The sequence below is a fragment of the Amia ocellicauda genome, chromosome 11, assembly GCF_036373705.1.
Source record: "Amia ocellicauda isolate fAmiCal2 chromosome 11, fAmiCal2.hap1, whole genome shotgun sequence".
Lineage (NCBI taxonomy): Eukaryota > Metazoa > Chordata > Actinopteri > Amiiformes > Amiidae > Amia > Amia ocellicauda.
Genome location: NC_089860.1, coordinates 32945301 through 32970557, shown reverse-complemented (window position 1 = coordinate 32970557; position 25257 = coordinate 32945301). Strand labels below are relative to the sequence as shown.

The 25257-nt window shown below is 42.3% G+C and overlaps 1 protein-coding gene across 1 annotated transcript in view; it reads right to left on the bottom strand.

The window, feature by feature from the left end:
- Positions 1–25257, bottom strand: part of LOC136763484 (mannosyl-oligosaccharide 1,2-alpha-mannosidase IA) — a 164911-nt gene that overhangs the window by 63607 nt on the left and 76047 nt on the right. Inside the window, exon 3 of the mRNA XM_066717530.1 lies at positions 12988–13103. Within this exon, the coding sequence (XP_066573627.1) occupies positions 12988–13103 (116 nt within the window). The remainder of the gene's footprint in view (positions 1–12987; positions 13104–25257) is intronic.

Sequence of the window (25257 nt, the reverse complement as noted above, 5' to 3'; positions counted from 1 at the left end):
GAACATCTCCAAAGCTCCTACTTCAGGAACAATATATGGCCCATCTCTACTAATGTGTCGAGCTGGAATTGAACTGAGGGCGAGGATACGTCTGCATGGTGTGGTACGTGTGAATGGAGATGTAACATTATGCAGTTGAGATAGGAAGGTCAGCACTTGTGTAATCTCCCTTCAGATGCGTTGAATAGTTTCGGTTATAAGTCTGAATGATGGCTCTGAATGAGACACAGCAGGGAATGATACATTAACACATTACTCCCTGTCAGGAACAAGTTGTGCAGTTTGTCATGAGGGAGCGCAGATCAGAGTTGCCGGGATCCCAGCCGAGCCGGTGGGGTAGTGGACCCCACACACGGGCAACGCCGGTGCCGGCACGACTCCGATGTGTTCAGATGCGTGTTAGTGCTCTCGCTGTGAGCACTTCACTTAAACACATTACACGAAATTAAAAGGCAGGATAAATAATGAAGCGAGAGCAAACCAAAATCATTACCTTTAATTACAGCCCACTCTCTCTTGGAGATAAAGGACCCGTGTCAACACATCAGTCGCATTTCCACAACAACAACACTGGCGGCCCGACGTGCAAGTCGAGAAGTGGGATTTAATTTGATTCTTTTGGGCTTCTAAACGTTGAAGTGAAGAGGACACACACACACACAAAAGCTGCGTCTTTAAAAATCTCCACAAGAAATTAAATCGGGTGCGTGCAATTTGGCAGTGAGTGCCCTTATTATTATAATTATTATGAATAATATTACTGTTATTAGTTAGCAGACGCCTTTATCCGAGGCAACATACATGTTTTACTTGACTAAAACACAATTTACAACACAAACACCAAATTGCAAAGGGTTGCAGTGGCTCTAAAAAACCCATTTAGCATCAGCTTAGCGAGAACATTAGGTTACACAGAGCGGCTTTCTATGACAGGAACATACTTGGTGTGTGATTTAGAAAACAGCAGAAAACTTGGGAGGCAGAATGAGAGAAACGCATTTACGTGCACTGGGTTGGAAGAGGAAAGCAGGAAGCTCAAACGTAGAGGAGGAGTAGTGACTACATTGCTTTTAAATCGCCATTTCATAGAGTCTGAGGTTAACAGCTCAGGAAAATAACCTACGCAAGTCGAAGCATTTGTAGAAAAATAATTTCTTGCAAATGCCTTCTGACCATGTATACCTGTGAGTGTGTATGGCCCATTCATAGCTAATAAAGTCAACGTAGGACGGTATAATATGTAAGCAACACTCAAAACAGCCCAATTAAAAGTAAGCACACATAGGAAAAGATCCAGGACTGTCGGCCAGCAGGCTCTCATATTCCTCGGGGGTTCGAGTGCCGAGCGCACGCCGCTATAAGGGCTACTGATCAGCATGTTTACACATCGCACCACAGTGTCGGTTACTAATGAAAACGGCTGGCCGTAATCCAGATCTGGAGTCTCCTGACTGAATTCCAAGTACTCCCCGGGGACCTTTTTCTCTCATTAAGAAACTTGACACTGAACATTAAGCATCGATGCCGTTTAAAGAAGGAACGGCACCTTCAGCTTCAGACACGCTCTCTCTCTCTCTCTCTCTCTCTGTCTGTCAGCCTCACATCCAAATCCATCTGATTGAACCGTAACGCTCAGCCCCTGTCGAAACATGAAATAAGGTTATGAGAGCAGGTGTTGGCTGCATCTATCCAGCGGGGAGAGGGAGGTAAAAGATGAAAGCTATGCAAGGCATGGGAGTGAAGCCAAGAATCCTGGCCCAATTACTGTTCTTTCATATCAAATCACCATCATGTGATCAGTGTTGGTAAATAGCTGTTTAAGTATTCAAATATTATATTTGTATGTGTCTGAATCTATATCTGTCCATATATCTATATATAAATCTCTCTCTCTCTCTCTCTCTCTCTCTCTCTCTCTCTCTACACACTCATATTTCATTGTTCAGCCTCCTGCCCGGGTGAACACCTCTGGAATAACCTGGAATAGCTAATACAAAGAGGCCACAGAGTTCAGCGTCACATGCATTAGATATTGCGCTGCAGGAAACAAATGATACACAATCCTCCGGTCGTCCAGCAAAGGGATTTCAGTCAACTCTCAGTTCAAGGGTGTCCGGACACACTTTTAAATAGGGTAAGAACCAATCTTTTTGTATTGGCATGCATATATTATACTACAGATGATTTTCCAGCAGTGAAAAGTCAATCTGAGTAGCCATCAAATTATAGCAGGGGTCATATCCCTCCATCTTCAGGGGCAGACAGAGGACAACTGACATTATACAGAGTTTGACTTTAAAAAATCTGGTTTTCTATTCTTTGAAACTGGTCTGCAACCTACTGGCATTCCAGAGTCTTGTCTAGGTATTTCACATGCTACATTGATCTTATTTAAGACCTTGAGTGCAGCGATCATGTATGTGATGTCAGCTTCTTTCCCAATTAGAAGAAATCTGATAAAGAACAAGTATGGCTGCCTCACACCAGGGAGCGTACGGGTCAGGCCGCATCCCGCAGCGGAGAGCATCTGAGGAAACCCAGAGAGGCCAAGTGCTTAGTTCTCGAGATGTTTTATTCACCAGACTGAGGGGTGGATCTGAGGTAAGACACTACAACATCTCCATACCTGATTTAACGACGAGAAAAATACAAAAATAAACTGTATAATAAAAGAGGTTTTGAGAAAGAAAAAAACAAACCGCAGGGAAAGTAATCTGTGAAATAGAGTCTGCAACACGCTGTGATATTTCTTAAACAGCCCTCCTTCCACCAGCCCGCTCTCAATGTTATTACAATCCCCGGCACTCGGTTTGCTCCAGGGTTCATTTTAATAAAACAAAAACACTTGAAAATCTCATCTTCGTCTCGATGGTCAGCCTGTGCCGGGCAAGGAATATTATCGCGGTGCCAGAAGTAAGAGGTTAACCGTCCGTGACTTGAGACGCTCCACGTTATTTAAATAAAAATGTTCCGTTGCAAAGATTTGCCGCGAACGGGGAGATTACTCAGTGTAACGATAGATTTGTTTGTACGGCTGAAAAATATGCAAACGCAGAACGCTCTTTTTTCGCGGCCCATGTTCCCATTATTCCACACAGACAATATGTGGCATGATGTATTTTTTCTCCATCAGGATTAAGCAGAAAATATCAACGTAAATGTCTGATGTCTGCCTTAGAAAACATATTTTTGTGTGCAATGTGACGCAGACATTTTTATACAGTATTTGATCTTTCTTCTTCTGCTTCTTATACTTTTTTTTACTTTAGGTCGAGGGAAGCCTACCACGCTATGTTCGTCAACCGTTTCGATTTTGCTGTATTTTTGTACATGTCCTTAGAAAGATATCGCTGCTCTAGAGGCAGTTCAGAGGAGAGCAACCAGACTTATTCCAGGTCTGAAGAGAATGTCCTACTGAGAGACTGAGGACCTGAACCTTTTCACCCTGGAACAGAGGAGACTACGTGGGGACTTGATCCAAGTCTTCAAAGTCATGAAAGGCATCGACCACATCAAACCAGAGGAGCTTTTCCAGATCAGCAGGGACACACGCACCCGGGGACACAAATGGAAATTGGGCTTCAAGGCATTCAAGACGGAAAACAGGAGACACTTCTTCACACAGAGAGGCGTCACAATCTGAACAAACTCCCCAGCGATGTGGCTGAAGAGACCATTTGGGAACATTCAAAAACAGACTGGATAGGATCCTTGATCACTTAGTTATTAATGGACACCAAACGAGCACGATGGGGCGAATGACCTCCTCTTGATTGGACACTTTCTTATGTTCTGATGTTCAGTCCAGTTAGAAACCACTGTATTTTGTACTGGGGACGTATGTAGATCAGTGATCATCATCTTTACACTTCCCGTAATTAAAAAAAATACACCTACCAATAAAGAGGCTTTTACAGAGGCGCTCCACACTCGCTTAACACAAAACAATATCACTACTTGCACTTTTAAAACTGTTAAAATAGCAACAGATACAATCCTCAAATCGTTTACACGTCATGTCTGCGCAAGAAGGTCTAATGGCAGGTACTTTAATTTCCCACTGTCTATAAACTTCAAGGTACACCGAGTATTGAAGTGTACTAATCTTTCAGACTCATAGTCTTACATAACACAGCACCCTGAATAATTATAATAACATTAACATACCAAATACCGCTGCAATCTCTTCTAACGAAGGTTTCTGTAGTGAATGAATACGCATTGCTGCCAGCACATATTTTATATACGGCAACACTTTCAACAGGCCTTACTTTCTTTTTGTGTTACTACTATAATACCCCGCACTCAATCGGCCACCAGCAATTTCATACTAACAAACAAAGCCATTCAGTTCAATCCCCACTTGCCCAACACTACAATCCTCCCACACACACAACCGCACACCTTCCCCTCCACTTGTACTGCAATCTACAAAAAACAACTGCCTTTCTACTTACCTTACTAAACCAAACGCAGTATAACCCGTCTCCAGCTTTATTTTCTACTCTTTACCAACTTTTCAACAACCATTCCAGGCACATACTTTGAAAATCACAATGATCAATCTTCCTCTTTTTACGTCACTTCAAACATCTACAATTTAACCTCCTCCTCTTCGAAACACAATAGACTTGACAATCATACAGAGCCATGTAACCATCGCATTCTTAATTATTGTTATTATTAATATGATTATTTATGTATTAGCTATTACTATTTAGTGAAGAAGATGATCGTAATACATTTGTTTCACCAAGAGTGTTTAGTTATTATTATGATTGGCTGCGGCTTCACGCTTATTTCTCCCGGACACAAGCGGCCTTCGAAGGTGGCCTTAGCGGTATTGACTGAGCTGGGCCTTTGAACGCCGCATACTTGAAAGCCAGGAATATCTCGCCCCGACTCGAGACGCTGTGGAACAAATCGATTCGCAGAAAATAAAAATCACTTCCTCGCAGGATTCCTCGCTTCCTCTGGGTTTAGTCTCTCGTACATTTCTGATCATTCTCAACGCTTTAAGAAACAAAAACAAAACAAACAAACAAAAAGGGGAACCCCCGAGGTCTACTACACACATGACCTTTCCTCCTGCTCTCCCGCCCACGTCGAGACTGATATTCCCAATGGCCGCGTAAGAAAGTGAAAGATTTCCTGGCTCTCGTGTAGCCGGTGAGAGTAAATATGATAAAGGGCACATTTTGAGCTCTGTTAAGTTGTAGGATGATAGTGCCGGTGAGGGAGCGAGGGACGTGACGATTCAACGCCGAGACGATTCTGTAACGCGGCAACCCTTCCGGGCTGCACTTCACTGCCTTCTTCTCTCTCCTCTGCGTGCTCTTTAAGTCTCCGATGACATTTCATTCTCCATCTCCTTGAGTCACACAAGCCTCTCCTCGTGAAAGCAAGTTCGGGTTTATTATAACTACGGTCTGACTTTAAAACTGCTGTGATAGAAACTATATTTTATATCCTTCATCCTGTTCATTATAAGAACATGAGAAAGTGTCCAATCGAGAGGAGGCCATTCGCCCCATCGTGCTCGTTTGGTGTCCATTAATAACTGAGTGATCAAGGATCCTATCCAGTCTGTTTTTGAATGTTCCCAAATTGTCTCTTCAGCCACATCGCTGGGGAGTTTGTTCAGATTGTGACGCCTCTCTGTGTGAAGAAGTGTCTCCTGTTTTCTGTCTTGAATGCCTTGAAGCCCAATTTCCATTTGTGTCCCCGGGTGCGTGTGTCCCTGCTGATCTGGAAAAGCTCCTCTGGTTTGATGTGTTCGATGCCCTTCATGATTTTGAAGACTTGGATCAAGTCCCCACGTAGTCTCCTCTGTTCCAGGGTGAAAATGTTCAGTTCTCTCAGTTTTTTTTTAATACAGCTTTTGTGTTTGTGGATGTGAGAGAATGGTTGCCCTCTTTAGTTTCTAGTCCATATGGGCTGCTTGCTGGCTTAACTGAAAGCACGAGGAGAGCGCTGGTCCAGCCATCTGGATCTACTCAACGGAAGGAAATCGCCGGTTAGTGCCATCAGCCGCGGCATAATAATTATGCTGCCCCAAATCAGGTTGAACTTCTCCACATCAGATCTGAAAACAATTACAATGTAGGTCAGCTTGAAATGAGCTTCTACACCGAACATCTGCACACATGTTGAGCGGATTTCTGCTCACGCTCACAAACGCTCCAACCAACGACGTTTTTTTTCTGAATATACACGTATACGTTCTTTAAATTACCATAATCCAAATATTGGCAAGATCCGCAGCAGACCACGCAGCTCGGCCGCAATTGTGTCCCCATTCATCTGCGAACTCCATCCCCGGAGCAATTAAAATGGGTTCCTCTAAAGCGTATTAAAACAGATCAGCCACAATTGTTGAAAATGGGGATTCTCTCCACTTGGAACAGAACAGGGCCGGCTTTAATTAAAATAAGTCAGCAAGCGTCACGACTGGAATCGTGTCATGAGCAAAGGCGGGGAGGACAGCGGTACTTTATTTGACAGATGATATGTGTGAAAGCTTTTTGTATATCGGCTTTTGTACCATTCTTTCTTTTTGAATGCCATCCACAATTTCAGACAATACATATTTACAACAGCGCTCACAGCAGGGGTAGGTGCTTAGTGAGAAGGTCTCTCGAAAGTAAAATATTCGGCTCTGCATCTCAGTCGGCTCATTTGATCTCACATCCTGTTTGCAAACAATATTGCGTTTGAGGAGCAACTGATGTTACATTGAGCAGCATCTTTATTGAATTACAACAGCAGCATTTTAAATACACAACTACTCTGGTACACTGTCTGCCATCGAGGAGAAAATGCCAGGAGACACAGTTGAGGCCGGGACACCGTAGCCCCGAGGTTGCGTACTGAAGGAGATATCTAAATGGATTAGACGTCTACTTATTATTGCATGCATTTTATCTACTTACAAAGAATGCTTTGCTATTTAAAACAAAACCTGCCAATCACAATAATTAGCCAGATCTGTCAGACAGTGGCACGTCTCCAAATTATAATCAGCGTTGTCGTTTAAAATCAAAAGAATCAAATGGATAAAAGATTAAATAAATCAAGTAGAACAGTAATGGCAGAACGGTACCTGTTAGGATAATTCCCTCAATTGCCCATTAATGGCATCCTCCAGGGGGATTTAAGCACCAAATTCCCCTTTTTCTCTGATTCTTTGAATGAGAGAAAAACAGGCCTGATAAAATTATCCAACATTGCAATTTCCTGCATATTTATTAACTTATTTATTTATTTCCATGCCTGGACGTGGCAGTGGCCCTTAAGGAAATATTTTAAGCTATTTTCTGACACTGATTTCACATGTTTCATATATGTACAGGAACATGCAACAACAAATAAAGAAATAAACACATAAGCAACAAACAAACACAATCTGGGTTAAAAATAAATAAATAATCCGCTCTAATATGGTATTACAAATGTAGTGTTCCAAGCTTCAGCTTATTACAAATTGAAAATAAAATCTCCTTAGGCTCGCTCTTTAAAAAAAATATGAATAATCCCAATACATATTTAGTAAGACATTAAGCTCATACACTCAAGCTTTTACACCAACACAATTCTGACTTTCCTTAGTGAAATCTTTCCTTTAAAATCAGGGTTTGTCCCACTACAATTGTGAGCAACATCCTCCATTGATTGTTCCTCTCTGCTTGCTGTTGATGTTTTAACGCTCTTCGAGAGACAAGTTACTGCCATTATGAACAGTTAACAGCTTTCCAGACATACACAGAGAAACGTTATTAAATATGAATTAACGGCTCAAAGTAGCTATGATGGAAGGGGGAATCGTAGACTTTGCACTAAACATCCCAAGGTTGCACTGCCAAACAAGCTCCGAAAGCAGATCAATCCAAAATTACATATATGACATCAAGCGTTCCCAAGCTAGAACGTCTGTCAGTGTGTGAAGAAACGGGGATACAAATTCAAAAGGTAGGAAATCTGCACTATGAGATATATGTAATTAATAGCGATATGTCATTCAAATACAAAGATGCTTATCGTAGGAAGCGAGCTCTCTGGTTGAATACCTCATATCTAGTTTAAAATGACGAATGCGCACCAAAGCACAGGCTTAATTGGTAATTTCATGCGCTGCCGATTGATCAATAATAAAATCCCTGAAACAACTGAAAGTCCTACTTATAAATTTAGACTAAAACGCCACTCTGACAGCAGTGCGGGATTATTGCTACCATATATTTCATGGCGGCATACATTTAATTTCACTAATCTGTCAAGAATGAGTCTGTCTTCCCATCTTTCCAAGAAACCTTCTCTTCAGCCCACTGACAGACCCTTTAACTCACATAAAGAAATAAGTATGGCCGACTCTGACTAGGTCTTTGTAGTCAAACACTTCTCCGCGTTAAGAGTTACTCTGCCCCTATTTTAATTTTGATGCACTGCTAACTATGGGTGTGTAAGTTTGGTTATGACAATCACATTAATGTCTGTCGCTGTTTAAATCACTCAAGTGGAGCCCAACAAGATTAAAAGCTTGTGAATTTATTAGCAGGATTAGCTTGTTAACACATTGCGGTTTTAAAGCCAATCTACTGTCGCACATGCTCGATGCCAGAAGTCAGACAGGCTTCTTAAGGGCACTGCGATGAATAAAACCATTCACTTCTAATGGAAGGCAGACGGCACTGAATACCTCATCCGCAGCCGCGCGTCTAAATTTGGAGAGTCTCTCACCTTGCTAGCATGCATTTCTGGAGGAAAAACTCGGGACGCTGTTCCAGAAATAGTCCGAGCCAAGGAAGATGAACTCCTGAGTGATTAACTCCATCTGCGACTGGATGTTTTTGTGTTTTCTGACATATATTAATATTGCAAGACATTTTCTGGTCTGCTGGCTTTATCCAAGTCGAATCACATCCCCTGGGACTGTTGCAATTTCAGCAGACAGCCACCTATAAACAGGTTAACTACTTAAATATTACCCAGAAATGTAGGATACAGATATATGGTGAAGCTAACATATTGCAAGAAATATCACCTACAGCCAACGAGGTGAATGACACAAAACAAAACAACGCACTGCGAGCACAGAAAAGGTGATTGTGAGGTCTCTGTTGTGTGCAGTGCTGGTGATAGCTTGTAAGGCAGGGAGTGAGACCATTGGCTTTAAAGATACACTCTTACTAGGTGAGCTTAAAGGCCGTATATCTCCGGTCTTGCCACTGGGGGGCAAGGGAGGATGCGCAGACCGTGGGAGAGCAGCGGGGAAGGGCAGCCAGGCGTTCGGCAGTAGATAAGCAGGGAGGACAGGGAGCGCGGAGTGACGGGGAGAGCATTTCACAGAACATCTGTCAAGTCATCTCACAGATTATAACCAGGCACTTGATATCTGAAGGGGTCCCATCTGTTCCAATACCAGGGATCTTTTGATCTGTGAGGTTATAAATAAAACTGAAATAAAAACACAGACTGGACTGGGCCATGAAGAGAGGTGTCACTGTATGAAGGATAAATCTGCACGGAGAGCTCGAAAAAAATCCAGCACACACCTGCCCCCGACTGCACCGCATCTATCGTGATCTCTGCAGAGCCGTGCATCCCCACCGAGAGCCAAAGGAGAGTCACGGCAAACGCATCTCAATTGAAAGCATGTTGCTGTATAGTCAGGCACTTGCAAACTGAATTTCAGCAGCGGTGTCTGAAGAAGGTCGGTTAGGGGGTGGAGGTGTCGTCGGCCCCTCGGCACAGCCTCCCACATCTGAGCTCCACAATCCCTTGATCCAACAAATACACGCCCTGCACTGGAGCCCTTCTTTCACCTTCATTGTGATAAACAAACCTGAACCTGTAACTGAACGGAAAACATGAAACGCCTCAGGCGCAGATAGCAAACTTGGTGCCTGTAGAGAAACGTTATGGTTAAGAGATAACTTTGCAATGTTTGTCTTTCGCCTGCCTTGACAGCTGCAGTCTCGTACACCTTCGGTTTAGTGTCCTTAGGCTTAGCTTCCGTGTCAACAGTACATGCACAGAATGACGTGTTCAGAATTATTCAGCATGTAAGAATATATATTCAGAAAGTTCAGTTTATCTGCACAGGTGATACATTCCTGATATTCCGTGTTCACTTCACTAGAGCAGGGACTCGCAACCTTTGCATAGTACAGAACACATTCTAGTCATAAATCTAAAACATTAATAATACAAATAAATCAATATAAATAAGCCAGGAAACCAGGACCAACAACAAGAAAATACGACAAACTAGCAAGTAACGTCAGTGAAGCATGCTGTCGCTCTTTCAGTTCAGTGCATCTTTTTCCCCATCAAGCTGCTTCATTTCCAATCCTAATCAAAACCGACATTTCATCATCCAACCAAAACCAGCTGCTCTTCTTTGAACCCGTCCTTATGACTTACGGTGCTCTGACTCTTCAAACACGTGCATTTTTGTGGCTTCAGACTCATATTTCCAATTCCTTTAGAATTCCTTTGGTATCCGAACACGGGAAGAATATCCAACCCTCGATATTCGGGGCTCGAATATTACGTTTCATACTCCGAATATGGTGTCTGTGTGGTAGAATATATATTCAGTATTCTGAATGCTATTGCAGTATCAGGGGCTGTTTCAACGCAGTGTACGTCTTCAGATTTGTAAGGCAAGGAGATTTCAAAAACTAACCCAGTACTTTTGGAGAACGTCCCAGGGAACAGGAACCTGGGACTTTGAGCACTTCATCTTAACTCTGACATTTCCAGAGGAACGCCATCGGAAACAAAGCCAGCAGTGTGACAATATCACGAGAGTCGTGCGTGGAAGACGTTAAGTAGTACAAGTTTTCAAATAAGAAACATTTAAGCTAAAAAAATATAAGCAGTTACAGCAAAACACCGTGCCAATACATACAATTTTAATATTTAACCAGACTGAGAAGCTCTTTGAAATGGACCATTTATAACAATTAAAACAAAAGCTGAGTGGTTTTGCTTGGCACCGGCAGTGGGGTTCTTTTCTCTGAGCTTAAACTGCCAGCCTCCTGTTCCAGGCACTGAGAAGTAGTCTATTATTTACTGAAGAATCTGGCCTCGCCTCATGTTCATTAATCCCCTGCCACTGGGTACCAAATAAAGGGGCTGCCTTTCAAAGAGGTGACACTGGCACAGGATTGATCGCAATCATGCTCGCAATAAGTCAGGAAATCCCATTCAGGAGTAAAAACCACTCAAAGGTGAGTCTTCCTTTTCCTGTTTAAACTGATGATGTCATTCAGGGAGTTATCAATAGAGGTACAGGGACTCGGAGAATAATCAATCTGCTATAACGTGTTTTATGTCAACAGATATTCCTTAAAGGAGAAAGAAATGTGCCTTTGATATTTGCTGGTCCTGGAAAGATGGATGCTTGGAATAACAGGAAGTGACAGAATAATAAATACATGGATTCAAGAACCAACAAAAAAGTGTGACATCACTGAAGGAGGTCAAATTGGGCGAGGCGATGCAAGAACAGGCCAAAGGTGGACAGCAAACAAAGCTATAGAAGGGATCTGTAGGATTTCTACTAATCAGGGCTAGCATTGTAGCTCTGACAACACAGAGACGGAGCAACACGCCGACAACCGGCACGATTCAAATTCCTGTACGGATTATTACGCTAAACTTGCTCCGTATAACAGCGTGGATTTGAGGATATTATAACAGCGCTGCTGCATGAATTTAATGTGGTTTATTATTAAAGTACACAGTTCACTCTGTGTTGCCCTGTGCGATTGGCTCAGCTAATACATAATAAACTCAAGCCTCAATGGGCAGAGAAATTAGCTCACGGAAATGTGCAAAGAAGTTATCTAACTCAGATAGTCTGAAGACACTTTCTCATTATCCCTGATTGTTACCAAACAGTGTCTAGACTGAAAATGAACCAAAAAGCCAAGAATGCTATAGTTAACTAGCTTTTAATAGGCTTATTTCCATATTAAGTGCTACCTGTCAATATAAAACCTGTTAAAAAGGCATAATCTGGAAAATGGCAGCTTGGTGCTTTTCTTTTCTGTTTTCTTTTCACTCTCGTAAGCAGGAGGGCAACAAACAAAAAAAATCCCAGGAATGCAAAATCTGTGTAATTTGGATATATTTATATATATATACCTCGGTATATACCTAACTTTGAATGAGGAACTATTCCTGGTCATTTAAATTCAATAAATGCACTGAATTAATGGGGATAGTTTTCATAAATGAGAAAATGAAAATGAAATTGAGTTAAACACTAATATAAATGTGCTGTTAATCTGAAAATGTGTTTGATAAATGAACAATAATACAAACAGTAAAATAAACTAACCATATTTATTGGATTATTAATTTTAAGTTCCTCGCTCGCTTCCGGCACATTTTATATATTATAATTATTTTGTGTTCCTTTTTAATGTTCTCTTTTATATTTTTCTTTAGAATAAAACTATGACTATAAACATAAACATCATAATTCATTCTATAACAAATCCATGCATAGCTTGGTAATGCAAAATGGAATATATACAGTTATATTACATCATATACATACATATATAAAACCATAACCCATATGTCTTGCTCCTGTGCCTAATTTTCCAATATTTCGGTCATGTTCTAATGGAAGTCTGGAAATAGGGCCGTTAATGTGACAATGAGATATTGTTGACACGGTGTTGTCTCAGCAGGACACTCTGTTTCTCTCAATAGCACAGCCCCCCACAGAGCGAAACCCCACTATGTCTGGGAGGGCTGGGCAGATATTCGATAGGGATGTATATATTATAGCAAGCTTTTCCAAACTGGGGGAAGACTATCTTACACCTTTTGGACTTGTGATAGCAGCCAGGAAGTGCCCTCACAAAATAAACCATGCTAGAAATATTCTGAAATACTACAGTAATCCCACAGACTACAGTAAATATACTTATACAGCAATACAGCAGACAACGCGACAGGAGAACATACCGAACTGATTTCCAGGTTCTGCAGCACCCAGTCCTTGGCCTCCTCATACTCCTCGTGCAGACCCATGATGTACAGAGTGTCCAAAGAGTCCACGATAGTCGCTCCGCGCAGCCCGCCTGCAAGAAGGAAAGACACGAGACATCAGAGGGGACGCAATCAACGAGAAGACATTACTCTGGCTCGTCTGCTAATTAGGGGTTTAATGAACCCTGTGAAAAGGGAGTGTCAGAGAAATGGTGCTCCATACACACACCACCCTTTGTGTAAAAGGAAATTTCAACCATCCAACCATCAGAAATGCTCGTTACATTTGCCCTTTCATTTTCAGAATGTGTGTTTGTTATTATTCCTTACAAAACAGGAATTGGGATGTAAGAACAGAGCAATACATTCAAGTAAATCCTTTATTACACTATGCAGTCAAAAACAACCAGAAAAAGAAAAAAAAACACGGAAAGGTAGGTACAATTAGGCATAATTAGACAATATCAGGAACCCACCAAAGCCTTCAGTAGGACAGTATAGACACAGTCCTGTTTAAAGGAGAAAGAATAGTGTTTTTCAAAGCTTCTCATTCTCCATCAACGCTGTGTTTTGCAAAAGTGTGGCCTGTTATTTTTATTCCTGCACTTTTTAAGGAGAACAGGACTGAAATGATCGGATCAGAGAGTGTATGGAGCTACAGTGAAAACGGGATTAAAAAGTTATGACAAAAAATTGCCAGGGAATGACATTAAAAGGAGAACATGTTGAAGCCTATATCAATGGATTCCAAATATATACGTAGATATGAATGTTTTGGGGGGGTTTCATAAAAGGGAAAGTCAAACCATTACGGTCAATCCAGAAACTTGTCACAAGTTGGGAAATGTAGAATTGAAAATGCAGAATTATTCATGGCTCGGTTGCAGAGAGTTATGCGTACTGTCACACTGTACTGCAGTGTGATGCGGCCAGCCCAAAACGAGAGAGACATACGGAAAGATTCCTCTGCACAGACGCAGCGCTCGGCGATGCCAATCTAGGCAGCGTCGTCTGATCTCATTGGCTGCCGGGCTGAGGCGTCTGAGCTACAGAACAGAAGGGCAATCTGTCTTGTCAATTACAGCAACATGACAGGATTACAGATCCCTGGGCTTAAGTTTTTTTTTTAGTTTTAAGTTTTTAATCAGGATTCCCTCCCAACCGCAGTGGAGTTAGTGCTTTTCAGATAATCTATGAGGAAGAAAAGCCTCTTTCCCCTGTTTCCTACAAGATGTAAGTGGTTAGGGATATTGAAAGGTGATTGTAAAAGGCAGTGGGGGGGGCTGGTGATCTAAAATTGGGTCTCGTGTGACACTGTGCCTGAGAACAGCGTCAGTGCAAAGAAAGCGTGTCATCGGTTACCGGGCCTTTCTCCCAGCGTGCATCACTTTTATTTCGGTCAACACCTCTGTCTGAAACAAGACGCACAACGACGCACGCTTATCGATCGTGAGTGCTACGATGTCACAGGTTACCCTTTTGGGACGTATTTCTGCCTTCGGCGGCTGCATTTCAGAAACCTCACAGCAGTCAGATTCATTTTCAGTCTCCTCCTGCTGACACGGCCTGGGTTTGATCTCTCGTGAGGCATTTTCTATAATAGTTATATATGCTGCTTCTCTCTCTCTCACCCATGGCATGCGTTTCATCTTCCCTTTGAAAACCAGACTTCAGAGGCCGTTACCTCGCCAGAAGGAGGTCTCCGGACTCTGAGGAATCTCCCGTTGTGCGAAGGGAAGCTTTTCCCCTCTTCCCCGAGACGTCACACTTCGCTTGTGTTGACAATGCTACAAAGATATCTGCCATTTTGTCCCCTTCCCCCACACACATTTTATTACCAAAAGTAATAGGACAATATTCCCTCTGCTGATAATGGATGCGTTGGAGAGCTTGAATTCCCTCTTTAAGGGCCCTGAATTCAACAGCAAGCGTGGTGAAATTCTAGACGAGACGGGGGTTGATGGGATTGTACAGATAGGGCCTGTTCTCCTTGTGACTCGATAAGGTGGTGTCGTAAAGCAGGGAGTGCAGTAAAAGAGACAGACCTCAAATCGCCAGGAGCACCTCTGGCTCGAACTGTAACAGCAAATCAGGCAGAGACCACAGGGACCGAATTGTCTTAAACTGCTGCACTGTGTTGGGAACGGAGCAGTAGCCATCTATGGAAAGGATTGCAGTGGGCATTAAGGCTGACAGTGGACCCACAAACCATTTGCATACACTGAGAACCAGCTGTCGTTTCCCTAACACAGTGTATTTCCGTCCAGATTGCTAATATAAACATAGCTGGCCGGATTTCAATACAATCCAGACAAGGACACACAATTTAGCAGTGAATCAACGCAAACTATCGATCAATAACTGCAATCAAGGCACAGATTACTGATTTCTCTGCATCCAGCATCTACGCACGAACCCGAAGAGGAGAGGATGCATTTTATAGGAGAAATAAAGGACGGTATTCTCATTGTGAGTATCCGGCAAAGCACCCCGAAGCTAGATTTCATTTCAGCCTTTGCATATTCCTCGGCACTGCCTGTCTTCTTCAGCTCACACTTAAGAATTAATGATCCGCCCGAGACAGAATGAAGATACATAATTAAACAGATCAGGAATCCCATGTATAGATATAGACACAACACATATAATTCATATGCACCCATTCCTTTGTGCCCCATTTTTAACACCGTTCCCAAAGCCGACAAAGCCAAGGACGATATGCAAATATTTCCCGTACCGGTAATAATTGCACATTACGAATCAGTGGCAGTGAAATGTAAAAGACACCGGATAATCTCTCTCCCCGTGCTTTTCCCGCTCATAGCAACAGAAATCTCCCCGACGTGACAATAGGGGAACAACGGGAAACCAAAGGGGTGTAACAATACGTTTCTGATCTCAGTAATACCCTCCTACATTACTGGAAAGGATTGCGTGTTTGTGGTGAAAAGGGAGAGGTGAATAATTGCTGCTGGATTCGAGTACCGCAGGAGGTGTAAAAAAAAAACCTGATAAATTACAATAAGCAAGAGATGCATCACCTTCTGTGCCAATCGTGAACTAACGGCAGCGCTGAATAAAGAGAGGTAGGGAAAAAAGGGGGTGCACGTCGAAGCTGTGAGCGATAACTTCAAAGTGGTCTCGGCTCTGTACTTCAGAAGCATTTAGAAGATCAGTGCTTCCTAAAACAGGACAGAACGGTGCTGGAAAACTGTAAAAAAAGCTTTGGTTTGCCGGGCTTATGCCGCCTCGTGTCCTTGTTTCTTCCTGAGTGGTGCATATTGTTATTTTAATGTTGAATTAATGCCGAGAAGGAATTCAAGTACAATAATAAATTAACACATTCAGACCAGGGGAGTTTCCGTACCTTTCCTGCCATTTCAATTCTAATTATTGTTGTTCGTATCATCATCATAATTATTATTATTATTATTATTATTATTATTATTATTATTATTACTGCTGCTATTACCACGGCCCGATATCATCTGAGCAGCTCTCTGCGGTGACGGCACCATCTGAACTCCTCAGCGCTCAACTGGAAAGGCACAGTCAGCCGCTGCCAGTGAATATATATCAGCCTGTCTGGAAGATATTCTTCCTTCAGTGTTCATTCATCACTGGCTGTCATTAAAATCTGCCCTGGTCAGGCTGTTTTCATTAGTGACCCCAGTGCAGTTCCCAGGGATCAATCTCCATCACAGCATCTTCTCCCCTCCGCCGCCACGCTCGGGAGATACAATAACATGCAGAACAGAGGGAAAGGAAGTGGCAACGGTGAGCGTTTTGTGTGTGTGTGCGTGTGTGTGTGATCAGCCCGTAAATTCTCAGTAATGGCATATTTGGGTCTCATTTCTCAGAAAGTCTTGGCTTTTATCATTGTTCTCCATATGGCATGCATTTGTGTCTTCTATGTTTTATGTAAGAGGAACCCTGGGTCATGATCTGAAGTCCCTGATGCATATGCATTGCTCCCACATGAGGTAATCAGCTGCTCGTTGAAGGATCATGCTGATCGGACCTCAACGCACTCGACTGGCATAAATCACAGATGCTCTTCCCCCAGTCCTGACTCCATGCCACGGGTGTCCTCTCTCAGCCTCGGTGCAGCTTGCTGTGCACTTGTTCCAGTCATTTTTAAGTCGGTAAAAGCTTCGAGCACAGACACAAAAAACATCGGTCCTGTTTGGCATGAAACGCCCTTTTCTGTAACGGTCCGCTTCTCTGTGCGGCTGTCCCGCCGTGCTCTGTGAAGATGCAGTGCCCTTGCTGCTCAACATCAGCCACAGCGAATCAATACAGTCTCCCAGATGGTCTTCGACGTGCGGAAGAGTGCTCCCTCATTTCAAATATTAACACAATTTTTCTCTCTCCCCTCTTCCGAATGCAAAAGTTTCCTTTCTGCACAGAACACACCAGAGGCTTAATTGGATGCCAGATTCCAATTAGGTTCGTGATTCGAGTCTCCAGGACAAGGTGTCAACAAAGAGAACGGATCCAATATGAGACAACTACATTTCTTTAGCTAAACATTCTACAAATCCTGGCAGGAATGCATAGGGCAGAAATGAACAACAAAGATGCTGTGATTTAGCTCAAACCGCACAGAAGGATGAGGCAGGCACTGAGAAAACCCATCTGCGTGGACACAGCTTGATCATTTGTGATCTTCTAGCACAGCAGAGAACAACCTGCAGCCTGGGGGCCTCGGGCATCCTGCTGGGGTGCAGCATGTGGCCCGTGTGTTCATCCAAGAAACGTTACATCATCTGTTTCTCAGAGTCGTGTGGCCTCCACTGATGAGCAGGAAGAACATGTAATACTGCTGTTTTACCATTTTAAAGTCATTTATATATCAAAGCTCTCAACATCGTGCCACTGTGCTCTTGTCTGCCTGTGGACAACACTAAAAAAATCACCATACTGTAGGCTCTCTTGTTCCTTGTTTATGCCAGGTGTTTTACAGTTAGATCAGAGTGGAGGTGGAGTAATACATTCAAACAAACATGGATGCTTCTCTCCCTGAAGAAACTGAAGATTGGTGTTCTGTAGCATTAAACTAATTACAACTAAAATAACTAAGAAATAATTACAGCACCATCCCCCATCCTTCTGTTTTTCTGCTTGTAATCGTATATATAAAGCACAGACGGGGATACATCCAGGGTTTTGTAATTATTTAAATAGCTTTTAAATATAGTCCTTGGGATCAGATTAAATTAAACATGTTTTTTTCCAAAGCTGCCACGACACCTTGTTTAATTACAGCTGCTCATGCAAACACAACCTCAACCAAAACAACAACCAGCAAATGCAAGTATTGATGGAATTGATAAAACGTCCTCTGTGCCTTATCAAGAGGTTTTAATCACAAGCGGAGTAACATTAATTACTTTAAGATCATAGCCCTTTTTGATTCCTATTAGCGCGGGCAATCGTGTCATCTGGTCGAATGGCACACTGAGGCAATTACAGAGGAGGTCAGAAATCACGGCGCATTTGAAACCGTGTTCCAATTGTCTTTGGAAGACTTTCTGTACATTTCTCTCTTAATTATCTTAATTTCTCGTTCATGATCTGCAGATTGCGGCACGTCTTAGATGAGCTAATGGAGCTGCGCGTTTTCTCCAGGGCAGCCTGTTATCGGCGCGAGGTTCGGCTGCCGTGTGGTTACAAGAATTTATTGCATTTATTTTTTAATAAACAATTTAACAATTACATTTTCTGATCTGTGTTCATGATCAGTAGGTCTCCAATATGATCATCAAAAGTGAATTGGTACATTGTTCAGTAGCTCAGAATCATCTTAACGCAAGCGGCGTTTGGCGTATGACTTCCTCAAAGAATTGCAATTATTAAAATATGATATACTCATCAGATTTTAGTTAGAGACATAGCCCAGCTGGGGGTTTGTGGAAGCATTGTGAATATCATCATAGTGACAAAAAGAGAACATTTCCCCAAATCTTGACTCTCTACCACAATGCATATAGTTTTGTGTCTGTGCAATGTATGACGTTGCAGTTGTTGGTCTGTCGGTCAAGCCTGCTCATTTTAATGTGGAATCACTAACCACAGCATATTGCTACAGAAACTGAAACACATCAACACTCCCAAAATGGCATCTGGTGGAACAGAACCAAAGACATACCACCTTAAAAATGTTCATATTCGCTTTTGTCTTTACTTTAATTTGTTTCTTTTTTGCCCATAGCATCCAGGACATATAGAGCTTAGTGAATAGAAACTGAATTAAGGATGAATTAAATCCCGTACAAGTCATCTCAGGAATTCCTATTCAAAGAAACGGTGAGAGATGCACATTTTTTAAGTGAGTCCGTATTGATTTTATGTTTTTAAATGCACGCTGATCCTTTCTGGTGAAATTCTTGTTTTTGCTCTGTGAGCGAAAGCTTCCAATATCGCAGATTAGAGCGATTATGCAAACTTGACAGGGGCTGGAGCTGCCAGTGGCAGAGCTGGATTACTTAGTCTTCCTCTAGGAAAACTAATGGCTTGCCTAATGGGTCGGATTTGCCATTGTGGAGTGTATTTTTAACACCATGGCCGCTCCTTTTGACTCAAAGAATGAAGTGCGATCCAGTTAGGGCCCGGTGATTGTCTAAATGATATCACTTGGTCCGACATTCACAGGCAGAAGGAAAGAAGAAAAACAACACGGAAAATAACAGCAGTGGCATTTTCTTACCACCTTTGCTTTTGTCATAATTAGCTGTGCTGGAAACAATTTGCCACTTCAGATGTGCAACGCAGCGACTTCGCCGAGCTCGAGCGGGGCTGCGCAGAGACGATTGATAGATCAAGAGATATTAGCGCACAGTCAAAATAAATTCAATCCATTAGAGAACAACAGAGTGTGGCGTGTTTAAAATGTGCATTTAAATGAGCAACAGTTAGATGACACCATTTAATCTCCTGGCATATCTTTCAGTAGGAAAGCAGTGGCTGCAGTTATCAGGATTTAAAAATAAATAAATAAAACAAACACTAAATAAAACAAACAAAAAACTATTGAAAATATAATCGCCACAGACAACAGGAGGAAATCTCACTGTCTAACTAGATCTTCTTTAAAACAGAGAACATCCATCAGCATGTGTCATTTACTCCCTGGTTTGTCACCAATGGGATTTGCACATCTTAAAGCAGGGATGTGGGAACTGTGTTTAATGCATATTGAGAGACACTATGCATAGAGCACACAGAGACTGCAGGAGCCATGTAAATAATTGTCTTAAATGTAGAAGAGCTGCAACACATTACTGGGCTATAATGGGTCCCAGGGGTTTTCAACATCACATTAATAGCAGGGATAGTGGAATTTTTTTTGCAAATTAAAAATGCTTCCGTGCTGGAGACCATACAGTAGATCCATACGTGTCCTGCTGTTTCTATAAAGAGATGAGAGTCCGCACATAAAGACACATTTCGGAAAGAATAAAAAATAAAGGAATGGCTTGTCTAAAGGTCAGCCATCACCCGTGCCAGTGTATCTCGTCCCATATATAAAGCAAAAAGAGACGAGAAGAAGAAAGAACTACAGTTACACAGTTCTAATATAACATTTTGTAAAGGTGGTTAACAACAACATCCAGTATCATATAAAACGTAACTTAGTGTGTTATAACAAAACACAGCAGCCTGTACAGCAATGTAGCAAATGAAGTCCTGGAGGAAGTGCAGTACGCTTGAATAGCAAGCATGTGTAAATATGATTTAAAAAAGTTCACATTATGCTTCTTCATTCTCCTCAGGGAAGTATTTGGGCCTGCAGAGTGATTATACAGCCTGGTGCCAGTGTTGAGAAAACCAAGAGAATGTAAGTTAGACAATGAAACGCCCCACACGACGTATGTGGGTTTGTAATCGAATCGTGGTTCATATAAAAATATCTCCAGTATCATTAGTCAGGTCCAACCATGCTTTTGCAACTCCAGTTGATTGACTGGGACTGGGAAGACCATCACCAGGTGCTACTCAGGACAACTTGGAGGGAAGAGTTTGTTGACAGAGCTAAAAGCTGTGCATGCTGTGATTGTGCTGTAGCAGCAGGCTGTGCAGTTACAGACAATTAGCTGCCGAGCAATTAGGGCAGTAAGGGATCATGAGTTATAAAAGTGCACGAAGGTCTAGAAGAAGAACCTGCTGACCTTTGAGATCCGTCTGAAGGTTCAAAACAATCCAGGGTCCAGATCTACACTACCGGTCAAAAGTTTTTGAACACCCCCATTTTTCCAGTTTTTAGTTCAATTTAAGCAGTTCAAGTCCAGTGAATAACTGCGGTAAACTGCCAGAGGTTAAAAAAAAAAGTTTAGGTTACCAAAAACTGAAAAATAATGTACATTTCAACATATACTGTTACTACACCCTCTTAAGCATTATTTGTCAGTGTTACGTGCAGCTCCTGTGCATGGAAGTTACACTGTATTCCTACAATGTGCACATCGTTTGAAAGCTTATTCTCTTGGCTACCAGCGCGTTTCATTCTCAAATACCTCCGATTTACAGTTTCCATGTTACACACCGTCATTCAGAGCCCGGGGGGTAAATGCTTGTTTTGTTCAGAACAACCTAACGATTAATCCAGTATATATTATTTGATGTTCTATCAAACACAGAGAAGTTCAGACCCAACTATGTTAAAAAAAATCTTGACATGTTGAGCTCTATGCGTGTGTGTTGCTTCTACCAAAACGTGGATCGTCTTGTTTTGATCTGGATCCAGAATATGTCATAATTGTCAATATTTTCTGAGATTTTGTATTCCTACTCAGACCATTTCAGCATGCGGAGGGGGGGCGTAAATGCAGGGGTTAAAAAAACGGACTTGTGGTTTTCCTGTTCGGTTGTTTTCCCCCCAAAGATAACCATCTTCACAGTTGGAATTGTTTTTTGTTCCAAGCAAATATGCACAACAAATATACATATTTCAAGAGATTGGGAAAATATCAAAAGTGCTTTTGAAACATTTGGGATTTCGGGGTTGTGTGTTGAAGAAGCAGGGCTGCTGGCTTCTCCTCTTGGGAAGTCACTATCCTGAAGGCTCAGAGCGAGGCATTGAGGACACAACCTACTCTAGTAACGAAGGGAGATTTCAGACGCATTATGAGTCTTCCAGGGGGAAACATCTCCATTTCCCTGGCAAAAGCAAACCTAATGGAAATTGACACCTATCATTATTATTTATTTTTCCTTCCCTCTGAGCAGGCAACCTTACCCAGGGCGACTGAGGGCTGTCACAGAATATACACGTTTCAAAAAACATGGCAGAGAAAAAATGTAATGCATGCTTCTGTACATTCTAGAATTGAAAAGGAAATAAACTTCCTGCAATTTCTATCAACACTTACGCAGGTAGTATGGCTTGTTTTTCTTTCATATCACCCAGGCAGGTACTGAGAAGGCCCAGCTTTGCATAACATCTGTTTTATAAGCCTCATAATATAGGTATGGCTGCTGTGTACATTATTGCATATTTATTATTTCTCTGTATTCATCATAAGCTGCCATTTTCTTTCCCTAGACAGGAAGACATGTACAACACTACTCCCACCCAAATGAGTAACGGAGCTCATAAAAATGTACCACACATCATGATTCATTAAGATCATGCCATTATTCCCGAGCCCAATTAAAAATGAACAAACTCCAACCTGTAGGACGGAGGCAGTAGGTCTCTGTGTGTCTGACCAATTAATCTTCAAATTGCAAAAAGGGCAAAAACGAAGCGAATGAGCTTAATTAGTGGAAGAGGACAACTATTTGCTCTCTATCGTATTCACTGCAAAAAAACAAAACAAAACAACGACAAAAGATGGATGTAATTAGGCCGTCCGCACACATGGGATAAAGCTAACAATGCCGGAGTCTGAGTGCCTAATTATGAGGTTCTTGCCATTTAGGGAGAGATGTGTATTACTGTTTGTAAAAGCAAAACAAAAAACAAGACTAATGCATCTGTTCAGTCGCTTGGAAAGACAGATCGGTTTACCTGCACATGCAGGTGAAGACATTGCTTTCCTACAATGAGAGCTAACAGCAGGAAGAAGCATGTTTTCAAACAATAGACACTATGTATTAAAAGGGGAAAAAGAAAGAAAACAAGAATCACAATCGCCCTTAGGATGTCACCCTTCCTTGAGCTTTTTAAAGAATCAATTAGCAAAACAATTGCAAAAAAAACAGACAGACATTCCAGAATCTACTCTTTAAATCCCCCCATTTTGTCCCCCTTTGCCTTCGCAGCGGCGGCCAAACACAGTCCCAGACAGGGAAGGGAGGGAATGTCTGCTGTGCTCGAAACATCCGCTAAGTCCTATGATTTTCATTTACCAGCCCAACCTTTAAGTGTTAACACCTGACACGTACTCGCTAATGCGCTGTCAGTAACTTTCTCCCCCCCCAACACTCCCGCTTCTCTCCTTGTGAAGGAGTTGAATAGCTACAGGCAGCCAGTGCAATTAGTGTTTTCCACTCCATGTCTCCAGCTCCTGTGCTAATGGAACTGTGAAATGTGCCGGACCGGGGCTTGGTTCAGCGGGAAGCTTTTTTTTTCGTCCTCTACCGAGCGGATCAACGCCACATCTGTTCCCCTCGACATAACGACACACCGCTGCCTGGAAGTTAGAATAGCGCCGGACACAAATCTGTCGTACCTTAGCTTTCCGAGGTCAATGATGCATCAGTCACGCTGCGGAGGTTTTTATTTTCTCGCATTAAAGAGATGCGATTTCTATTAAAGGATTACGCTCCTCAGGGTATCGTTACTCTAGCAGTCAAAGCGGCCGTTAGGACGGTCAGTGAAGAGAAATCGCCGCGCTGTGGAGAAATGTGTGCCTGTGAGCCGGGCACGCACCGCACGAGGGCATTAACGGCTACGGGGGCCGGATCGATACGTAAAAAGTGTGCAGGGAGAGAGATGAGATGAGATAGGCTGACACGGAGAGAAATAGAGAGGACAGAGACGGAGGAGGAGTGATTGAGAGATAGTGGAGGAACACTTTCGTAATGCAGACAGATAGACATAAAGAAGAGGCAGATGGCTCGGCAGACAAGAGTTGAAATCGCGGCCGCAGACGGGTGGCATCTTACAAAAACAAAGATTGTGCGATTGCAGATTGCAATCTTTGGAGCTTTTGCTATTTAAGTTTGCTTTTTTCTCTCTTAGTAACTTCATGCTTTTGCTGAGTAATGGTTTGTTTAAAAAGTGTTGGCCTTCACTGACACCCTCTGATGTCACCGTTCTTGTATATCGCAATCTCACTGAACAAAAAATGATGGACCTCTGAAATCTGCTTTTCAAGTAAAGTATAAATAAGAGGGATGAAGAAACCAGAACAGGGTTTCAGTTCCAACAAATGGAGAAACTAAAACAGTCATTTTGACCTGGACTTCAAGAAAACCTACTCATGATTTGCAAATACCAAACCTGTACTCTATTGTGTTTTATTTTAAGTATTAGTTATTTGCTTCTGATGGTAAAATCAACCTAATTCGATGTGAATCACCTTTGTTGTGTGTGCTGTTTCACATGCTCCACGGAGCACAGTTTTCACAATACTCATCTGAATTGGCATCCCATATTTAATTGGTTTTAAATGCTCTCACTGTATCCTGAACTATGTGCAACATGATTAGAAAACACCGGGATAAGAGTGAAGTCAACAATTTGCAGGCAAACATCAGGTGAATTAAACCCAATTTCCATTTGTGTCCCCCGGAGCTTTTCCAGATCAGCAGGGACACACGCACCCGGGGACACAAATGGAAATTGGGCTTCAAGGCATTCAAGACAGAAAACAGGAGACACTTCTTCACACAGAGAGGCTTCACGATCTGAACAAACTCCCCAGCGATGTGGCTGAAGAGACAATTTGGGAACATTCAAAAACAGACTGGATAGGATCCTTGATCACTTAGTTATTAATGGACACCAAACGAGCACGATGGGGCGAATGGCCTCCTCTTGATTGGACACTTTCTTATGTTCTTCTTATGCTCTAAACAAAAGGATTGATAACACCGATGATTAGACAGATAAGTAATGCATAAAATGACAGATAAATGTCACTAAAGGATACACATTGCAGGCCGAGACACAACGACATCATCAGATCTACTTCCTGCTGCCAAGGGTTCGGATCGCTACGGGACACATTTGGCGGTTCTCCGTGCCCTGGAAAAGCTTGGCATTGGCAAAGGAACGGAAAGGCGAAAAAAAAAAAG